This window comes from Leucoraja erinacea, chromosome 35, assembly GCF_028641065.1.
Source record: "Leucoraja erinacea ecotype New England chromosome 35, Leri_hhj_1, whole genome shotgun sequence".
NCBI classification, from domain to species: Eukaryota; Metazoa; Chordata; class Chondrichthyes; order Rajiformes; family Rajidae; genus Leucoraja; species Leucoraja erinaceus.
In genome coordinates, this window is record NC_073411.1 from 830,015 (window position 1) to 846,510 (window position 16,496).

The 16,496-nt window shown below is 48.2% G+C and overlaps 1 protein-coding gene across 3 annotated transcripts in view; it reads right to left on the reverse strand.

Annotated features, from left to right (window-relative positions):
• dmtn (dematin actin binding protein) overlaps positions 1 to 16,496 on the reverse strand; it is a 91,066-nt gene that overhangs the window by 14,209 nt on the left and 60,361 nt on the right. Inside the window, exon 13 of one of the 3 annotated variants that reach the window (XM_055661981.1) lies at positions 15,957 to 15,964. The exons of the other annotated variants lie outside the window; for them this stretch is intronic. Coding sequence (XP_055517956.1) covers positions 15,957 to 15,964 — 8 coding nt within the window. The remainder of the gene's footprint in view (positions 1 to 15,956; positions 15,965 to 16,496) is intronic. 3 annotated transcript variants of the gene reach the window in all.

Genomic DNA, 16,496 nt, shown 5'->3' on the forward strand with positions numbered 1-16,496 from the left:
GGGCCTGTACTGTACTGGGCCTGTACTGTACTGGGCCCTGTACTGTACTGGGCCTGTACTGGGCCTGTACTGGGCCTGTACTCGCCTGTATTGGGCCTGTACTGTATTGGGCTGTACTGTACTGGGCCTGTACTGGCAGAAGTTTAGAAGGATGAGGGGGGACCTCAATGAAACATACAGAATAGTGAAAGGCCTGGATAGAGTGGATGTTGAGAGGATGTTTCCACTAGTGGGAGAGTCTAGGACTAGAGGTCACAGCCACAGAGTCTAGTCTTTTCAATCTTTCCTCATACGACAGTCCTGCCATCCCAGGGATCAATCTCGTGAACCTACGCTGCACTGCCTCAATCACAAGGATGTCCTTCCTCAAATTAGGAGACCAAAACTGTCCACAATACTCCAGATGTGGTCTTGCCAGAGCTCTATACAACTGCAGAAGAACCTCTTTACTCCTTTACTGAAATTCTCTTGTTATGAAGGCCAACATTCCATTAGCTTTCTTCAGTGCCTGCTGTCCCCTGAAAGTGGCATCACACTTCAGCTGCCAGGACTTGAGGGCCTGAGCTACAGGGAGAGGTTGAGCAGGCAAGGACTGTATTCCTTGGAGGGCAGGAGGACGAAGGGTGACCTTATCAGGGTGTATAAAATCACCTGGGGAACAGATAGGATGAATGTATGAAGACCTTTTCCCAGGATAAGGGGAATCAAAGATGAGGTTTATGTTTAAATTGAGAGGAAGAAATGTTGAAAAGGGACTTGCGGGGCAATGTTTTCACACAGGTACACAGGTACACAGGTACACAGGTACATGGTGGGTGCATGGATGAGCTGCCGAGACACTAGGTGAAACAAGTGCAATAACAACATTTTGAACATCGAACAATACAGCACAGGAACAGGCCCTTCGACCCACAATACCTGGGACAAAAGTGTAGTTAAGCCAACTCTTATCCATCTCCCTCCATTCCCTGCGTGTCCATGTGCCTTTCCACAAGTCTCTTAAATTACACTATTGTGGATATGGGCTAAATGTGAGAGAATGTGACTAGTGGAGATGGGGCATGTGGGTCAGCATGAAAAGAGTGGGCTGAAGGGCCTGTTGTTGTACTATATGATTCTAACTATCATCCCGCCAACATAGTGGGGGAGCATACAACAGAGAATCAGTTTACAAGAATGATCCCAGGAATGAGTGGGTCAACATATGATGAGTGTTTGTCGGCACTGGGCCTGTACTCGCCTGTATTGGGCCTGTACTGTATTTGGGGGAACTTCTTTACTCAGAGAGTGGTAGCGGTGTGGAATGAGCTTCCATTGGAAGTGGTGGAGGCAGGTTCATTGGTATCATTTAAATATAAATTGGATAGGCATATGGATGAGAAGGGAATGGAGGGTTATGGTACGAGTGCAGGCAGGTGGGACTAAGGGGAAAAAAAAATTTGTTCGGCACGGACTTGTAGGGCCGAGATGGCCTGTTTCCGTGCTGTAATTGTTATATGTTTTATGGTTATATGGTTACTGTACTGGGCCTGTACTGTACTGGGCCTGTACTGTACTGGGCCTGTACTGGGCCTGTACTGTACTGGGCCTGTACTGGGCCTGTACTGTACTGGGCCTGTACTGGGCCTGTACTGGGCCTGTACTGTACTGGGCCTGTACTGTACTGGGCCTGTACTGGGCCTGTACTGGGCCTGTACTGTACTGGGCCTGTACTGGGCCTGTACTGTACTGTGCCTGTACTGGGCCTGTACTGGGCCTGTACTGTACTGGGCCTGTACTGTACTGGGCCTGTACTGGGCCTGTACTGTACTGGGCCTGTACTGTACTGGGCCTGTACTGTACTGGGCCTGTACTGGGCCTGTACTGTACTGGGCCTGTACTGGGCCTGTACTGGGCCTGTACTGTACTGGGCCTGTACTGGGCCTGTACTGGGCCTGTACTGTACTGGGCCTGTACTGGGCCTGTACTGTACTGGGCCTGTACTCTGGGCCTGTACTGTACTGGGCCTGTACTGTACTGGGCCTGTACTGGGCCTGTACTGTACTGGGCCTGTACTGGGCCTGTACTGTACTGGGCCTGTACTGTACTGGGCCTGTACTGTACTGGGCCTGTACTGTACTGGGCCTGTACTGGGCCTGTACTGGGCCTGTACTCGCCTGTATTGGGCCTGTACTGTATTGGGCTGTACTGTACTGGGCCTGTACTGGCAGAAGTTTAGAAGGATGAGGGGGGACCTCAATGAAACATACAGAATAGTGAAAGGCCTGGATAGAGTGGATGTTGAGAGGATGTTTCCACTAGTGGGAGAGTCTAGGACTAGAGGTCACAGCCACAGAATTAAAGGACGTTCTTTTACGAAGGAGATGAGGAGAAATTTATTTAATCAGAGGGTGGTGAATCTGTGGAACTCTTTGCCGCAGAAGACTGTGGAGGCCAAGTCATGGGGTATTTTTAAGGGAGAGATAGATAGATTTTTGATTAGTACGGGTGTCAGAGATTATGGGGAGAAGGCCGGAGAATGGGGTTAGGAGGGTAGAGTGAGTAGACTTTGAATTGAATGAGTAGACTTGATGGGCCGAATGGCCTAATTTTAAACTTATGCCTGATGACCTAACCTTTTCTAATACCTGTCCCGTACCTCATTGTGTTCCCTCTGAATGGCAGCAGCCCATGGAAGGTGTGTCAAATGGCGGCCTTCAAGTTCCATCACCAACCCCTTCTCTGGGGCATTTATAAATGGGCCGTTAATGCCACCCCCCCTGAATTAACTTCACACCTTCCCAGCGCCGACAAAAGAGAGGCTGGGTGACCCCACGGTGCAGGGCAGTTGCTGTCAAAGTCAGGGGGTAACCAGGGAAAGGATGGGGGCCATGAGAGACCAAAGGGGCAAAGTGCTGAAGGCAGGGCGTGGTCTTCAAGGAAGACATCTCCTCTGTATTCACCATGGAGAATGCAAATGTAGGTGGTGATCTCAGTCAGCAGGGTGAATTTCTGGAGCACGTTAAGATTGAGAAGGAGATATTAGATGTTGTAGCCGGCATGAAGATGGTCGACACAAAAAGCTGGAGTAACTCAGCGGGACAGGCAACATCTCTGGAGAGAAAGAATGGGTGACGTTTCGGGTTGAGACCCTTCTTCAGACTGAAAGTCACAGGAAATGGGGAAACGGGAGATATAGAGAATGATGTCGAGCGATATAGAACAAATGAATGGACGAATTGCAAGAAACCCACAAAGACAAAGGAAACAGGCCACTGTTAGTTATGTGTTCGGTGAGAAAGAAAAGCTGGTGCGACGGGTGGGAGAGGGATGGAGAGAGAGGGAATGCTGGCGTCATTCATACCACTGGGCTGTAAGCTGCCCAAGCAAAATATGAGATGCTGTTCCTCTAATCTGCGTTTAGCCTCACTGACAATGGAGGAGACCTAGGATGGAAAGGTCAGTGTGGGAATGGGAAGGGGAATTAGTGTGTCCAGCAACTGGGAGATCAGGAAGGTCCAGGTAAACTGGGCAAAGGTGTTCATCGAAACGATGGCCCAGTCTACATTTGATCTCACTGATGTATGTATGATGTTGGATAGTGGCCAGGGGCTGAGGAGATGGAGGAGATTGTTGGGGCTGATGGAGACATTGAGATCCAGGCTGGGCCAGGGAGGGTGGGGAGGACAGGAGGACGGGTGGAGTTTGGTGAAGGGGAGGTGGGAAGAGGTCGATCCCAGGCCAGTGGGAGTGAGGTTATTGGGGAAAACTGCTGAGGGACACGACCAATGTGGAGTCAGGAAGCCGGGATGGATCCGGTAGTGGGCGAACCTGCCTGGACCATGTGCATAGACACAAAATACTGGAGTAACTCAGCGGGTCAGGCAGCATCTCTGGAGAGAAGGAATGGGTGACGTTTCTGGTCGATACCCCTCTTCAGACGGAATCTTCCATCTGAATGCTTGCCTCCATTGTCTGTGAGCAGAGATTCACCACCCTCTGACTAAAGAGAGACGGGAGGGTGAGTGAAAAACACACTTGGGTGCAGGTGCACAGGAAGGAGGGAATAGTCTAGGGTGACACTTACAATTAGACAATTCAATACCAGAGGCCCAGGACCGTCGGAGAGCAGTGGAGGAGGGTCAGGGCGGTGAGTATATAAATCGGGCGCGGGGCTTTATTTCACAGAGGCCCGGGACCGTTGGAGAGCAGTGGAGGAGGGTCAGGGCGGTGAGTACTTAAATCGGGCGCGGGGCTTGTTTTCACAGAGGCCCGGGACCGTTGGAGAGCAGTGGAGGAGGGTCAGGGCTTTTTTACCGAAATCCGTAACGTTCCACACTCCATAGTGAGGGTTCTCGTGGAAGCCGCTGATTGGTGGAAGCAGACTAGAGGAAGCAGCTGATTGGGTGCAACATCAGGTTAGCATTTGTGCTTTCTGGTTAAAGGTGCAGTGCTTTAGTAAAGGTACAGTGGGTTAAAGGGGCAGTAGTAAAGGTACAGTGGGTTAAAGGGGCAGTGCTTTAGTAAAGGTACAGTGGGTTAAAGGGGCAGTGCTTTAGTAAAGGTACAGTGGGTTAAAGGTGCAGTGCTTTAGTAAAGGTACAGTGGGTTAAAGGTGCAGTGCTTTAGTAAAGGTACAGTGGGTTAAAGGTGCAGTGCTTTAGTAAAGGTACAGTGGGTTAAAGGTGCAGTGCTTTAGTAAAGGTACAGTGGGCCAAGGGTACAGTGGGCTAAAGGTACAGTGCTTTTTGTTTATATAATAAAGGTGCAGTTTAAAGGTCACGAGGGAGCAGCTGTTGTGAGTCAGATACCTGCTGATTTCTCCCAGCAGTTTCTATTGTATTATACTGGTATCAGATCCAGGGTAAGGCGGGAGAATGACAGTCAGAGCAGTATACTGTTCTGGATGTCAGATGTGGGAGGTCATGGTGTCGGATGGCCCTCCAGACGTCCACATCTGCACCAGGTGCAGCGAGATGGGGCTCCTAAGGGACCGTATTAGGATCCTGGAGCAGCAGCTCGATGACCTCGCTCTGATCAGGGAGAGTGAGGAGGTCATAGAGGGGAGTTATAGAGAGGTGGTCACTCCAAAACCACGGGAGAGAGACATGTGGGTCACGTTAAGGAAGGGCAAGGGGCAGAGGCAGGAACGAGTGAGTACTCCAATGTCGGTACACCTCGCAAATAAGTACTCCTGTTTGAGTACGGATGGGGGTGACAGCCTACCCGGGGGTAGTGACAGCGGACGGGCCTCCAGCACAGAGACCGGCCCTGTTGCTCCAAAAGGTAGGGAAAAAAAGAGGGCCATAGTAATTGGGGACTCTATTGTTAGGGGGTCGGATAGGCGATTCTGTGGACGCAGTCGGGAGACCAGGATGGTGGTCTGCCTCCCTGGTGCCAAGGTCTCGGACGTGTCTCAACGCATCCAAGATATCCTTAAATCAGAGGGAGAGGAGCCTGAGGTCGTGGTACATATAGGTACCAAATGACATAGGAAAAAAAAGGGAAGAGGTCCTGAAGGGAGGATTTAGGGAGTTGGGAGGAGAGTTAAGAAAAAGGACCAAAAAGGTAACAATCTCAGGATTACTGCCTGTGACACGCGACAGTGAGAGTAGGAATGGAGCGAGGTGGAGGATAAATGCGTGGCTGAAAGACTGGTGCAGAGGGCAGGGATTCAAGTTCCTGGATCATTGGGACTTCTTTTGGGGAAGGTGGGACCTGTACAGAAAGGATGGGTTGCACTTGAACCCGAGGGGGACCAATATCCTAGCGGGGAAATTTGCAAAGGCAGCTGGGGAGACTTTAAACTAGAATGGTTGGGGCGAGGGACTCAAATAGCGAAAGGTAGTAGACAGAATGGGAGGCAGGAAGCAGAAATGGGAAGCACTCGGACACAAGAGGAGAAAGGAAAAAAAGGAAATAAACAGAGAAAAAGAGACGGGGGTTTTCTTAAATGTGCATATTTTAATGCTAGGAGCATTGTAAGAAAGGTGGATGAGCTTAGAGTCTGGATAGACACCTGGAAGTATGATGTTGTGGCGATCAGTGAAACGTGGTTGCAGGAGGGCTGTGATTGGAAACTAAATATTCCAGGATTTCGTTGCTTCAGGTGTGATAGAATTGGAGGGGCAAGAGGTGGAGGTGTTGCATTGCTAGTCAGGGAAGATATTACAGCAGTGCTTTGGCAGGATAGATTGGAGGGCTCATCTAGGGAGGCTATTTGGGTGGAATTGAGAAGTGGGAAAGGTGTAGCAACACTTATAGGGGTGTATTATAGACCGCCAAATGGGGAACGAGAATTGGAAGAGCAAATATGTAAGGAGATAGCAGAGATTAGTAGTAAGCACAAGGTAGTGATTGTGGGAGATTTCAACTTTCCACACATAGACTGGGAAACACATTCTGTAAATGGGCTGGATGGGTTGGAGTTTGTAAAATGTGTGCAGGATAGTTTTTTGCAGCAATACATAGAGGTACCTACTAGAGGAGGGGCAGTGCTGGACCTCCTGTTAGGAAATGAGACTGGACAGGTGGCGGAGGTATGCGTTGGGGAGCACTTCGGGTCCAGTGATCACAATACCATTAGTTTCAATATAACTATGGAGAGGGTCAGAACTGGACCTAGGGTTGAGATTTTTGATTGGAGAAAGGCTAACTTTGATGCGATGCGAGATGATTTAAAAGGAGTGAACTGGGACATTTTGTTTTATGGGAAAGATGTAGAAGAGAAATGGAGGACATTTAAAGGGGAAATTTTAAGAGTACAGAATCTTTATGTTCCTGTTCGGTTGAAAGGAAACAGTAAAAATTGGAAAGAGCCCTGGTTTTCAAGGGAAATTGGACATCTTGTTCGGAAAAAGAGGGAGATCTACAATAATTATAGGCAGCATGAAGTAAATGAGGTGCTTGAGGAGTATAAGGAATGTAAAAAGAATCTTAAGAAAGAAATTAGAAAAGCTAAAAGAAGATATGAGGTTGCTTTGGCAAGTAAGGTGAAAGTCAATCCAAAGGGTTTCTACAGCTATATTAATAGCAAAAGGATAAGGAGGGATAAAATTGGTCCATTGGAGAGACAGAGTGGACAGCTATCTGCAGAGCCAAAAGAGATGGGGGAGATATTGAACAATTTTTTTTCTTCGGTATTCACCAAGGAGAAGGATATTGAATTATGTGAGGTAAGGGAAACTAGTAGAGTAGCTATGGATACTATGAGGTTCAAAGTAAAAGAAGTACTGACACTTTTGAAAAATATAAAAGTGGATAAGTCTCCAGGTCCTGACAGGATATTCCCTAGGACATTGAGGGAAGTTAGTGTAGAAATAGCCGGGGCTATGACAGAAATATTTCAAATGTCATTAGAAACGGGAATAGTCCCCGAGTTCCATTGTTTAAAAAGGGTTCTAAGAGTAAACCTAGCAATTATAGACCTGTTAGTTTGACTTCGGTGGTGGGCAAATTAATGGAAAAGATACTTAGAGATAATATATATAAGCATCTGGATAAACAGGGTCTGATTAGGAACAGTCAACATGGATTTGTGCCTGGAAGGTCATGTTTGACTAATCTTCTTGAATTTTTTGAAGAGGTTACTAGGGAAATTGACGAGGGTAAAGCAGTGGATGTTGTCTATATGGACTTTAGTAAGGCCTTTGACAAGGTTCCTCATGGAAGGTTGGTTAAGAAGGTTCAAATGTTGGGTATAAATGCAGGAATAGCAAGATGGATTCAACAGTGGCTGAATGGGAGAAGCCAGAGGGTAATGGTGGATGGCTGTTTATCGGGTTGGAGGCAGGTGACTAGTGGGGTGCCTCAGGGATCTGTGTTGGGTCCTTTGTTGTTTGTCATGTACATCAATGATCTGGATGAAGGTGTGGTAAATTGGATTAGTAAGTATGCAGATGATACCAAGATAGGGGGTGTTGTGGATAATGAAGAGGATTTCCAAAGTCTACAGAGTGATTTAGGCCATTTGGAAAAATGGGCTGAAAGATGGCAGATGGAGTTTAATGCTGATAAATGTGAGGTGCTACACCTTGGCAGGACAAATCAAAATAGGACGTACATGGTAAATGGTAGGGAATTGAAGAATACAGTTGAACAGAGGGATCTGGGTATAACCGTGCATAGTTCCTTGAAGGTGGAATCTCATATAGATAGGGTGGTAAAGAAAGCTTTTGGTATGCTAGCCTTTATAAATCAGAGCATTGAGTATAGAAGCTGGGATGTAATGTTAAAATTGTACAAGGCATTGGTGAGACCAAATCTGGAGTATGGTGTACAATTTTGGCCGCCAAATTATAGGAAGGATGTCAACAAAATAGAGAGAGTACAGAGGAGATTTACTAGAATGTTGCCTGGGTTTCAACAACTAAGTTACAGAGATAGGTTGAATAAGTTAGGTCTTTATTCTCTGGAGCGCAGAAGGTTAAGGGGGGACCTGATAGAGGTCTTTAAAATGATGAGAGGGATAGACAGAGTTGATGTGGACAAGCTTTTCCCTTTGAGAATAGGGAAGATTCAAACAAGAGGACATGACTTCAGAATTAAGGGACAGAAGTTTAGGGGTAATATGAGGGGGAACTTCTTTACGCAGAGAGTGGTGGCGGTGTGGAATGAGCTCCCAGTGGAAGTGGTGGAGGCAGGTTCATTGGTATCATTTAAAAATAAATTGGATAGGCATATGGATGAGAAGGGAATGGAGGGTTATGGTACGAGTGCAGGCAGGTGGGACTAAGTGGAAAAAAATTTGTTCGGCATGGACTTGTAGGGCCGAGATGGCCTGTTTCCGTGCTGTAATTGTTATATGGTTATATGGTTAATATTCATACCGTTGGGTTCATAAGGTCATATGTGATAAGAATAGAATTAGGCCATTCGGCCCATCAAGTCTACTTCGCCATTTGATCATGGCTGATCTATCTCTCCCTCGTAACCCCATTCTCCTGTCTTCACCCCATAAACCTCCAGTTTAAATTTCATTTGGAATATTTTGGAAGACCAAGAAACCAAGAACCAAGAACCCCGATGTCCGTACTAATCAAGAATCTATCTATCGCTGCCTTAAATATATCCATTGACTTGGCCTCCACAGCCCTCTCTGGCAATGAATTCCACAGATTCACCACCCTCTGACTAAAGACATTTCTCCTCAACTGCTTCCTAAAAGAACGTCCTTTAATTCTGAGGTTATGATCTCTAGTCTCAGACTCTCCCACTAGTGGAAACATCCTCTCCACATCCACTCTATCTAAGCCTTTCACTCTTCTGTACGTTTCCATGAGGTCCCTCCTCATTCTTCTAAACTCCAGTGAGTACAGGCCCAGTGCCGACAAACATTCATCATAGGTTAACCTGCTCACTCCTGGCATCCTGGGCTGTGCGCTCCTAGCAGAATATGAGCTGCTGTTCCTCCAGTTTGTACATGGCCTCACTCTGGCAATGGAGGAGACCCAGGACTGAAAGGTCAGTGTGGGAATGGGAAGGGGAGTTAATGTGGTTAGTAAGCGGGAAATGCAGTAGGCCTTGGCGGACCGGGGTGTACGAGGGCAAAGATTCCTGAAGGCAAGTTACAATTGTAATATTTAGTCAAACTACCTAAACCATCAACCACGCCGCCCAGTCTGGTGTCATCTGCACACTTAGTCAACCAATGAAGATTCCCACTTCACCACATTATCTGCCTGTTGCTGCCACCTTCAAAGGTTTCCAGACCTGCCCACCAAGGTCCCTCTGTTCGCCAATACTCCCCAGCATTCTCCCATTCATGGTGTATCATCTAGACCATTTAGTGATCCCAAAGTGAAGCTACTAATCGGGATGCCTCTTCTCAGCCCATTTCACCAACACATTGGCACCACCCCGTGGCTGAAGACCACTCTCGCCATTGTCAACAACTCCACCAACGTTTGAACCATCAACAAACGTGCTGATGTTGCCCCATATATCGTCACTCAGGTGCAATACAAACAACTGTGCCAGGGATAGTAAGACAGTGCCAGATAGCCAAAGCAAGTCTCCCTTGCTTTCCCTCTCTCTCCATCCCTCCCCTCTCCCTGTTCTCCCACCAGTCTGACTGTCCCTGATTACATTTTATCTTTCTTTGCTTTGTTGTTACCTTCTCTTCATCTGTTCTACATATTCCTTAATCCCCACCCCCTTTTCATGTCTTGTCTCACACTTTACACTTCCTTATCTCAGTGTCTCCCCCTCCCCCGACTCTGAAGAAGGGTCTCGGTCCGAAACGTAACCCATTCCTTCTCTCCAAAGATGCTGCCTGTCCTGCTGAGTTACTCCAGCACTTTGTGTCTTTTTTGGGTGTAAAGTAGCATGTGCAGTTCCTTCCTATACAACAAGAGTGGCAGCACTTATCCCCGAGAGGCACTAGTCACCCGAATCTAATCATAAGAACAAGGATTTGAGTATAGGAGCAGGGGGGTTCTACTGCAGTTGTACAGGGTCTTGGTGAGACCACACCTGGAGTATTGCGGATGGTTTTGGTCTCCTAATCTGAGGAAAGACATTGTTGCCATAGAGGGAGTACAGAGAAGGTTCACTGATTCCTGGGATGGCAGAACTTTCACATGAAGAAAGACTGGATAGACTCGGCTTGTACACGCTGGAATTCAGAAGATTGAAGGGGGATCTTATAGAAACTTACAAAATTCTTAAGGGGTTGGACAGGCTAGATGCAGGAAGATTATTTCCGATGTTGGGGAAGTCCAGAACTAGGGGTCACAGTTTAAGGATAAGAGGGAAGTCTTTTAGGACCGAGATGAGAAAATCATTTTTTACCCAGAGAGTGGTGAATCTGTGGAATTCTCTGCTACAGAAGGTAGTTGAGGCCAGTTCATTGGCTATATATAAGAGGGAGTTAGATGTGGCCCTTGTGGCTAAAGGGATCAGGGGGTATGGAGAGAAGGCAGGGATGGGATACTGAGTTGAATGATCAGCCATGATCATATCGAAGGGCCGAATGGCCTACTCCTGCACCTATTTTCTATGTTTAACCCTCTGGTCTTAGTGGAGACACATCAGACTGCAGGTTTGGCATCTGCAGCAGGGAAACAAAGTGCTCGAGGAACTCAGCGAGTCAGGCAGCATCTATGGAGGGATAAAGACAAATGATGTCTCTCCAGTTCCCTCCACAGATGCTGCCTGACCCGCTGAGTTCTTCCGGCATGTTGTTTTTTCTGCTACCTTTAGTATTTGTGGTATACATTAATGACTTGGATGTTCACATAAAAGGTATGATTAGTAAACGGTATGACGATTTTCTTTCTTCTGAGATGCTGCCTGACCCGCTGAGTTACTCCGGCACTTTGTGTCTATCTAAGGAACAAAGCAGCACCTACACATTTTGTCTGTTCCACGGCAAAGCCTACTTTGAAGAAGTTCACCTCCAGTCTATTCCCCGACCCCCCTTTCCCCACCTCTACTTCCAGTCTGAAGAAGGGTTCCAACCCAAAACGTCACCATTCCTTTCTCCCAGAGATGCTGCCTGACCCGCAGAGTTACTACAGCACTTTGTGTCTATCTGCGGTATAAACCAGCACTTGCAGGTCCTCCCTAGACACGTTGGGTACGTTTTTCAGGTGACACAATCATGACCTGCTGTTGTGGAGAGTGAGGGGCTAATCTCAATGTACCCATTGGTCAGTTGGCAAGTTGGGCAGAGCAATGGCAGATGGAATTTAATTCCGATCAGTGCAAAGTGATGCATGTTGAAAGGTCAAATGTCAAGACACGCACAGATTGAGTCTCAGGGAGTATTAGAGAGGAACAGAGGGACTGTTGTACGTCTACAGGTCCCTAAGGGTGGCAGCACAGGTGGTCAGGGTGGCAAAGTGGGCAAGGAGGGTGCTAGTCTGTTAGCTGGGGCACAGAACATCAGGGCAGGGAGGTTGTGGTGCAGCTTTATAAAACATTGATGGATTGGAACTCCCATTCCCATTCCCACACTGAGCTTTCCGTCCTGGGCCTCCTCCATTGTCAGAGTGAGGCCACATGCAAATTGGAGTAACAGCACCTCATATTTTGCTTGGGCAGCTTACACCCCAGCAGTATGAATATTGGTCTCTCTAACCAAGTAACCCTTGCATTCCCTCTCTCTCCATCCCTCCCCCACCGAAGTTGTTGTACCAGTTTCACTATTGTCCTGCTAAGTTTCAGTTTGTATTACTCATTATCACCTACCCCACAGCCAACAATGAACCATTGTGAGCTCTGCCTTTCCTGGATCCTTATTGCTGGCTGTGATCTGACTTTTTTGTTTACCTTTCATTCATTTGTTCTATGTACTTTTTCTGTTCCCTCTCCCCTGACTCTCCGTCTGAAGAAGGGTCTCGACCCGAAACATCACCTATTCCTTCTCTCCAGAGATGCTGCCTGTCACGTTGAGTTACTCCAGCTTTTTGTGTGTATCTCTGGAATGTTGAATGGTGGTCTGTGGTATAGAAGGAATGGGATGGCTCTGGAGAGGGTGCAGAGGAGGTCCACTGGAACACAGCCAGGGATGGAGTGCTTCTGTAGCGAGGAGAGACTGGGCTTGTTTTCCCTGGAGCGGGGAAGGTGGAGGGGGAACCTGATCACTTATATAAAACTATCAAGGGCATAGAGAGCTATCTATGCCCACAGCTGGGGTGTCCAGAATTGGAGAGTAAAGGGTTAAGGTAAGGAGTAAGAGGTTTGGAGAGACCAGGAAGAATATTTTTCCCCGTCAGTGGGCAGTTAAAGTCTAGAACACACTGCGGAGGGGGTTGTCATAAGGTCATAAGTGATAGGAACAGAATGAGGCCATTCGGCCCATTCAATAAGGTCCCCCCCTCATTCTTCTAAACTCCAGCGAATGCTAGCCCAGTGCCGACAAACACTGTGGTGGACACAGAGACTCTCACCACATGGAAGAGGCAAGCAGAGGAGCATTGCATGGCCAGGCTGCAGCAGGTACAGAGCACGTGCTGGCCAATGGATGGGACTTGGTGGATAGAAGGGACAGTGTGGGCTGAAGGACCTGTATCTCTGCTATTGGACTATGGTCATTCTTCCAGCTGTTCCTAAGAACCTGATTAACATATTTTCTTCACACAAAAGGAGATTGCCCTGGGCAGGGTGGTGCAGGGGATGAGTTACTGCCTCCCAGCGCTAGAGACCCAGGTTCGATCCTGACTACGGGTGCTGTCTGTGTGGAGTTTGTCGGTTCTCCATGTGATTGCATGGGTTTCCTCCGGGTGCTCCGGATTCCTCCCACATCCCAAAGACGTGCAGGTTTATTGACTTCAGTAAATTGCCCCTAGAGTGGCAGGGAGTGGATGAGAAAGTGGGATTACATAGAACGAGTGTGTATAGGTGATGGTTGGTCGGCACAGACATGGTGGGCTGAAGAGCCTGTTTCCAAGCTGTGTTTTAAACTAAACTAGACTAAAACCACAGCCATGTTGTGTTTGCCTTGATATTTTTACAAACCCTGCTGTGACATCTTAAATTCGGAACTTTCCCCTTTGACCTTTAGCTGGCCTGTAGTTGTGTGCTTGTGTTGCTGGAAAACTGAAGCCAGCACATCCCTGCCCCCCCCCCCCCCCCTGCTGGAGTCCAGAGTGACATCACTCAGAGCTCCAGCGGTTTGCTCAGGACCACTGCCCCAGGGACTGGAATTTCCCCGAGTTCCTCCTCACTGTCCACTTCCATATTTGGAGCTGTTTGTGTATCCTGTGTAACTGATGTAAAGTGCCCGTATAATTGGTCTGCAATCTCCAGTATTTCATGCAATTGTGCAGCACAGGGGTAGGAGAGCTGGGATAAACGCTTCTCTGGAGCATCGCAAGCTGGAGGGGAGACCTGATGGAAGTATATAGAATTATGGGAAGCATAGATAGTGTAGACAGTCAGAACGTTTTCCTCTAGGGTAGAGATGTCAAATACTAGAGGGTATAAGGTTTAATGTGAGGGCAGCAAATATTTAAAAAATATGCAGGGCAATTTTTATACACGGTGCCTGGATCCCACTGCCTGGGGTAGTGGGCAGTAGTGTTTAAAAGGCTTTTAGATAGGCACGCGAATATGATGGGAATGGAAGGATATGGTTCATTGAGATTACAGTATGATTTAGATTTATCAGATCATTTAGATTAGAGTATTGAAGTTCAAGTGAGTTTATTGTCATGTGTCCCAGATAGAACAATGAAACTTGCTTTGCTTCAGCACAACAGAACATAGTTGACATGAATACAGAACAGATCGGTGTGTCCATATACCATTGTATAAATATATACACACATGAATAAATAAACTGATAAGGTGCAAATAAACAGATAATGGGCTATTAATGTTCAGTGTTTTGCCTGAGCTGAGTTTAATAGCCTGATGGCTGTGGGGAAGTAACTATTCCTGAACCTGTTGGGAGGTCATGTTGCAGTTGTATAAGACGTTGGTGAGACCACATTTAGAGTATTGTGTTCAGTTCTGGACACCATGTTATAGGAAATATATTGTCAAGCTTGGAGGGGTTTAGAGAAGATTTACGAGGATGTTGCCAGGACTAGCGGGTTTAAGCTATAGGGAGAGGTTGAATATGCTGGGTGGGCAGGAGGATGAGGGAGGATCTTATAGAGGTGTATGAAATCATGAGAGGAATAGATTGGGTAGATGCAAAGAGTCTCTTGCCCAGAGTAGGGAATCGAGGACCAGAGGACATAGATTTAAGGTGAAGGGGAAAAGATTTAATAGGAATCTGAGGGGTAACTTTTTTACACAAAGGGTGGTGGGTGTATGGAACAAGCTGCCAGAGGAGGTTGGGACTGTCCCAATATTTAAGACACAGTTAAACAGGAACATGGATAGGACAGGTTTCGAGGGATATGGACCAAATGCAGGCAGGTGAGACTAGTGTAGCTGGGACATGTTGGCCGTTGTGGGCAAGTTGGGCCGAAGGGCCTGTTTCCACACCGTCTCATTCTACGACTCTATTAGATTAGTGTAATCATGTCCAACATTGATGCTGTGGAGCGAGGAGCCTATTACTGTGATGTGGATAGACACAAAAAGCTGGAGGAACTCAGCGGGACAGGCAGCATCTCTGGAGAGAAGGAATGGGTGACGTTTCGGGTTGAGACCCTTCTTCCCTGTGCTGTACCGTTTTATCCAACTGCATGGGATTCTGGCTGGAGTTCCACCAGAACCTCTGTGCCGGGACCTCTGTGCCGGGACCTCTGTGCCGGGACCTCTGTGCTGGGACCTCTGTGCCGGGACCTCTGTGCTGAGGCCTCTGTGCTGGGACCGCTGTGCTAGGACCTCTGTGCCGGGACCTCTGTGCTGGGACCTCTGTGCCGGGACCTCTGTGCCGGGACCTCTGTGCCGGGACCTCTGTGCCGGGACCTCTGTGCTGGGACCTCTGTGCCGGGACCTCTGTGCCGGGACCTCTGTGCCGGGACCTCTGTGCCGGGACCTCTGTGCTGGGACCTCTGTGCCGGGACCTCTGTGCTGGGACCTCTGTGCCGGGACCTCTGTGCTGGGACCTCTGTGCTGGGACCTCTGGGACCTCTGTGCTGGGACCTCTGGGACCTCTGTGCTGGGACCTCTGTGTTGGGACCTCTGTGTTGGGACCTCTGTGCTGGGACCTCTGTGCTGGGACCTCTGTGCTGGGACCTCTGTGCTGGGACCTCTTCTGTTTGAAGACGGTGCTGCCACTTCCAGTCTTCCTGCCTCCATGTCCATCCATTGCTGCTGCCCATGTACACTCTCACCCTCCCTTCCCCGCTCCCCGACAGCATCTTAACATCGGCCTACTCTCAACTCCTTGCACAGTTTGATCAAAGTCCCTGAGCTGAGTTCCCCTCTGACGGTAGACACAGGAATAGGTGACGTTTCGGGTTGAGACCATTCTTCAGACTGACCTGCTGGACATCATAGACCCTTGGACATCAGATGAGAATTCTCACCTGTGGCAGGTGAGGTGCATTCCGGACGAAGCATCGAGGACTTACCTGGATATCTGCAGAGGCAAGAGGAGAATGAGAATAACCAGTGGTGCCAAACATCACGGCCTTCTACTCCTAAATCTCAACCTTGCTCATAAAACCCTTCCCTCAAAGGGAGGACAGTTACTCCATAGACATGGGGGGGGGTGGGGGGGGGGGGGGGGGGGGGGGGGGGGGGGGGGGGGAGAGAGACAACTTGCAGACCATGCACACAGCAAGAAAAGACACTTCATTCCATCTAGCCATGAATGGAACAAGAAAGTTTCAGAGGTAAGCTGTGTAACTGGACAACTTGGTGTCATTTTGGTTTAATTTAGTTTAGATGTAGCACTGACACAGGCCCTTCGGCCCATCGTGTCCACGCCAACCAGCGATCACCCGTTCACACTGGTTCTACATTATCCCACTTTGTCATCCACTCCCTGCACACATGGTACAATTTACACAGGGCCAATCAGCCTACAAACCCGCATGTCTTTGTGGGATGCGGGAGGAAACCAGGGCACCTGGAGGAAACCCACATGGTCACAGTGAGAATGTGCAAAC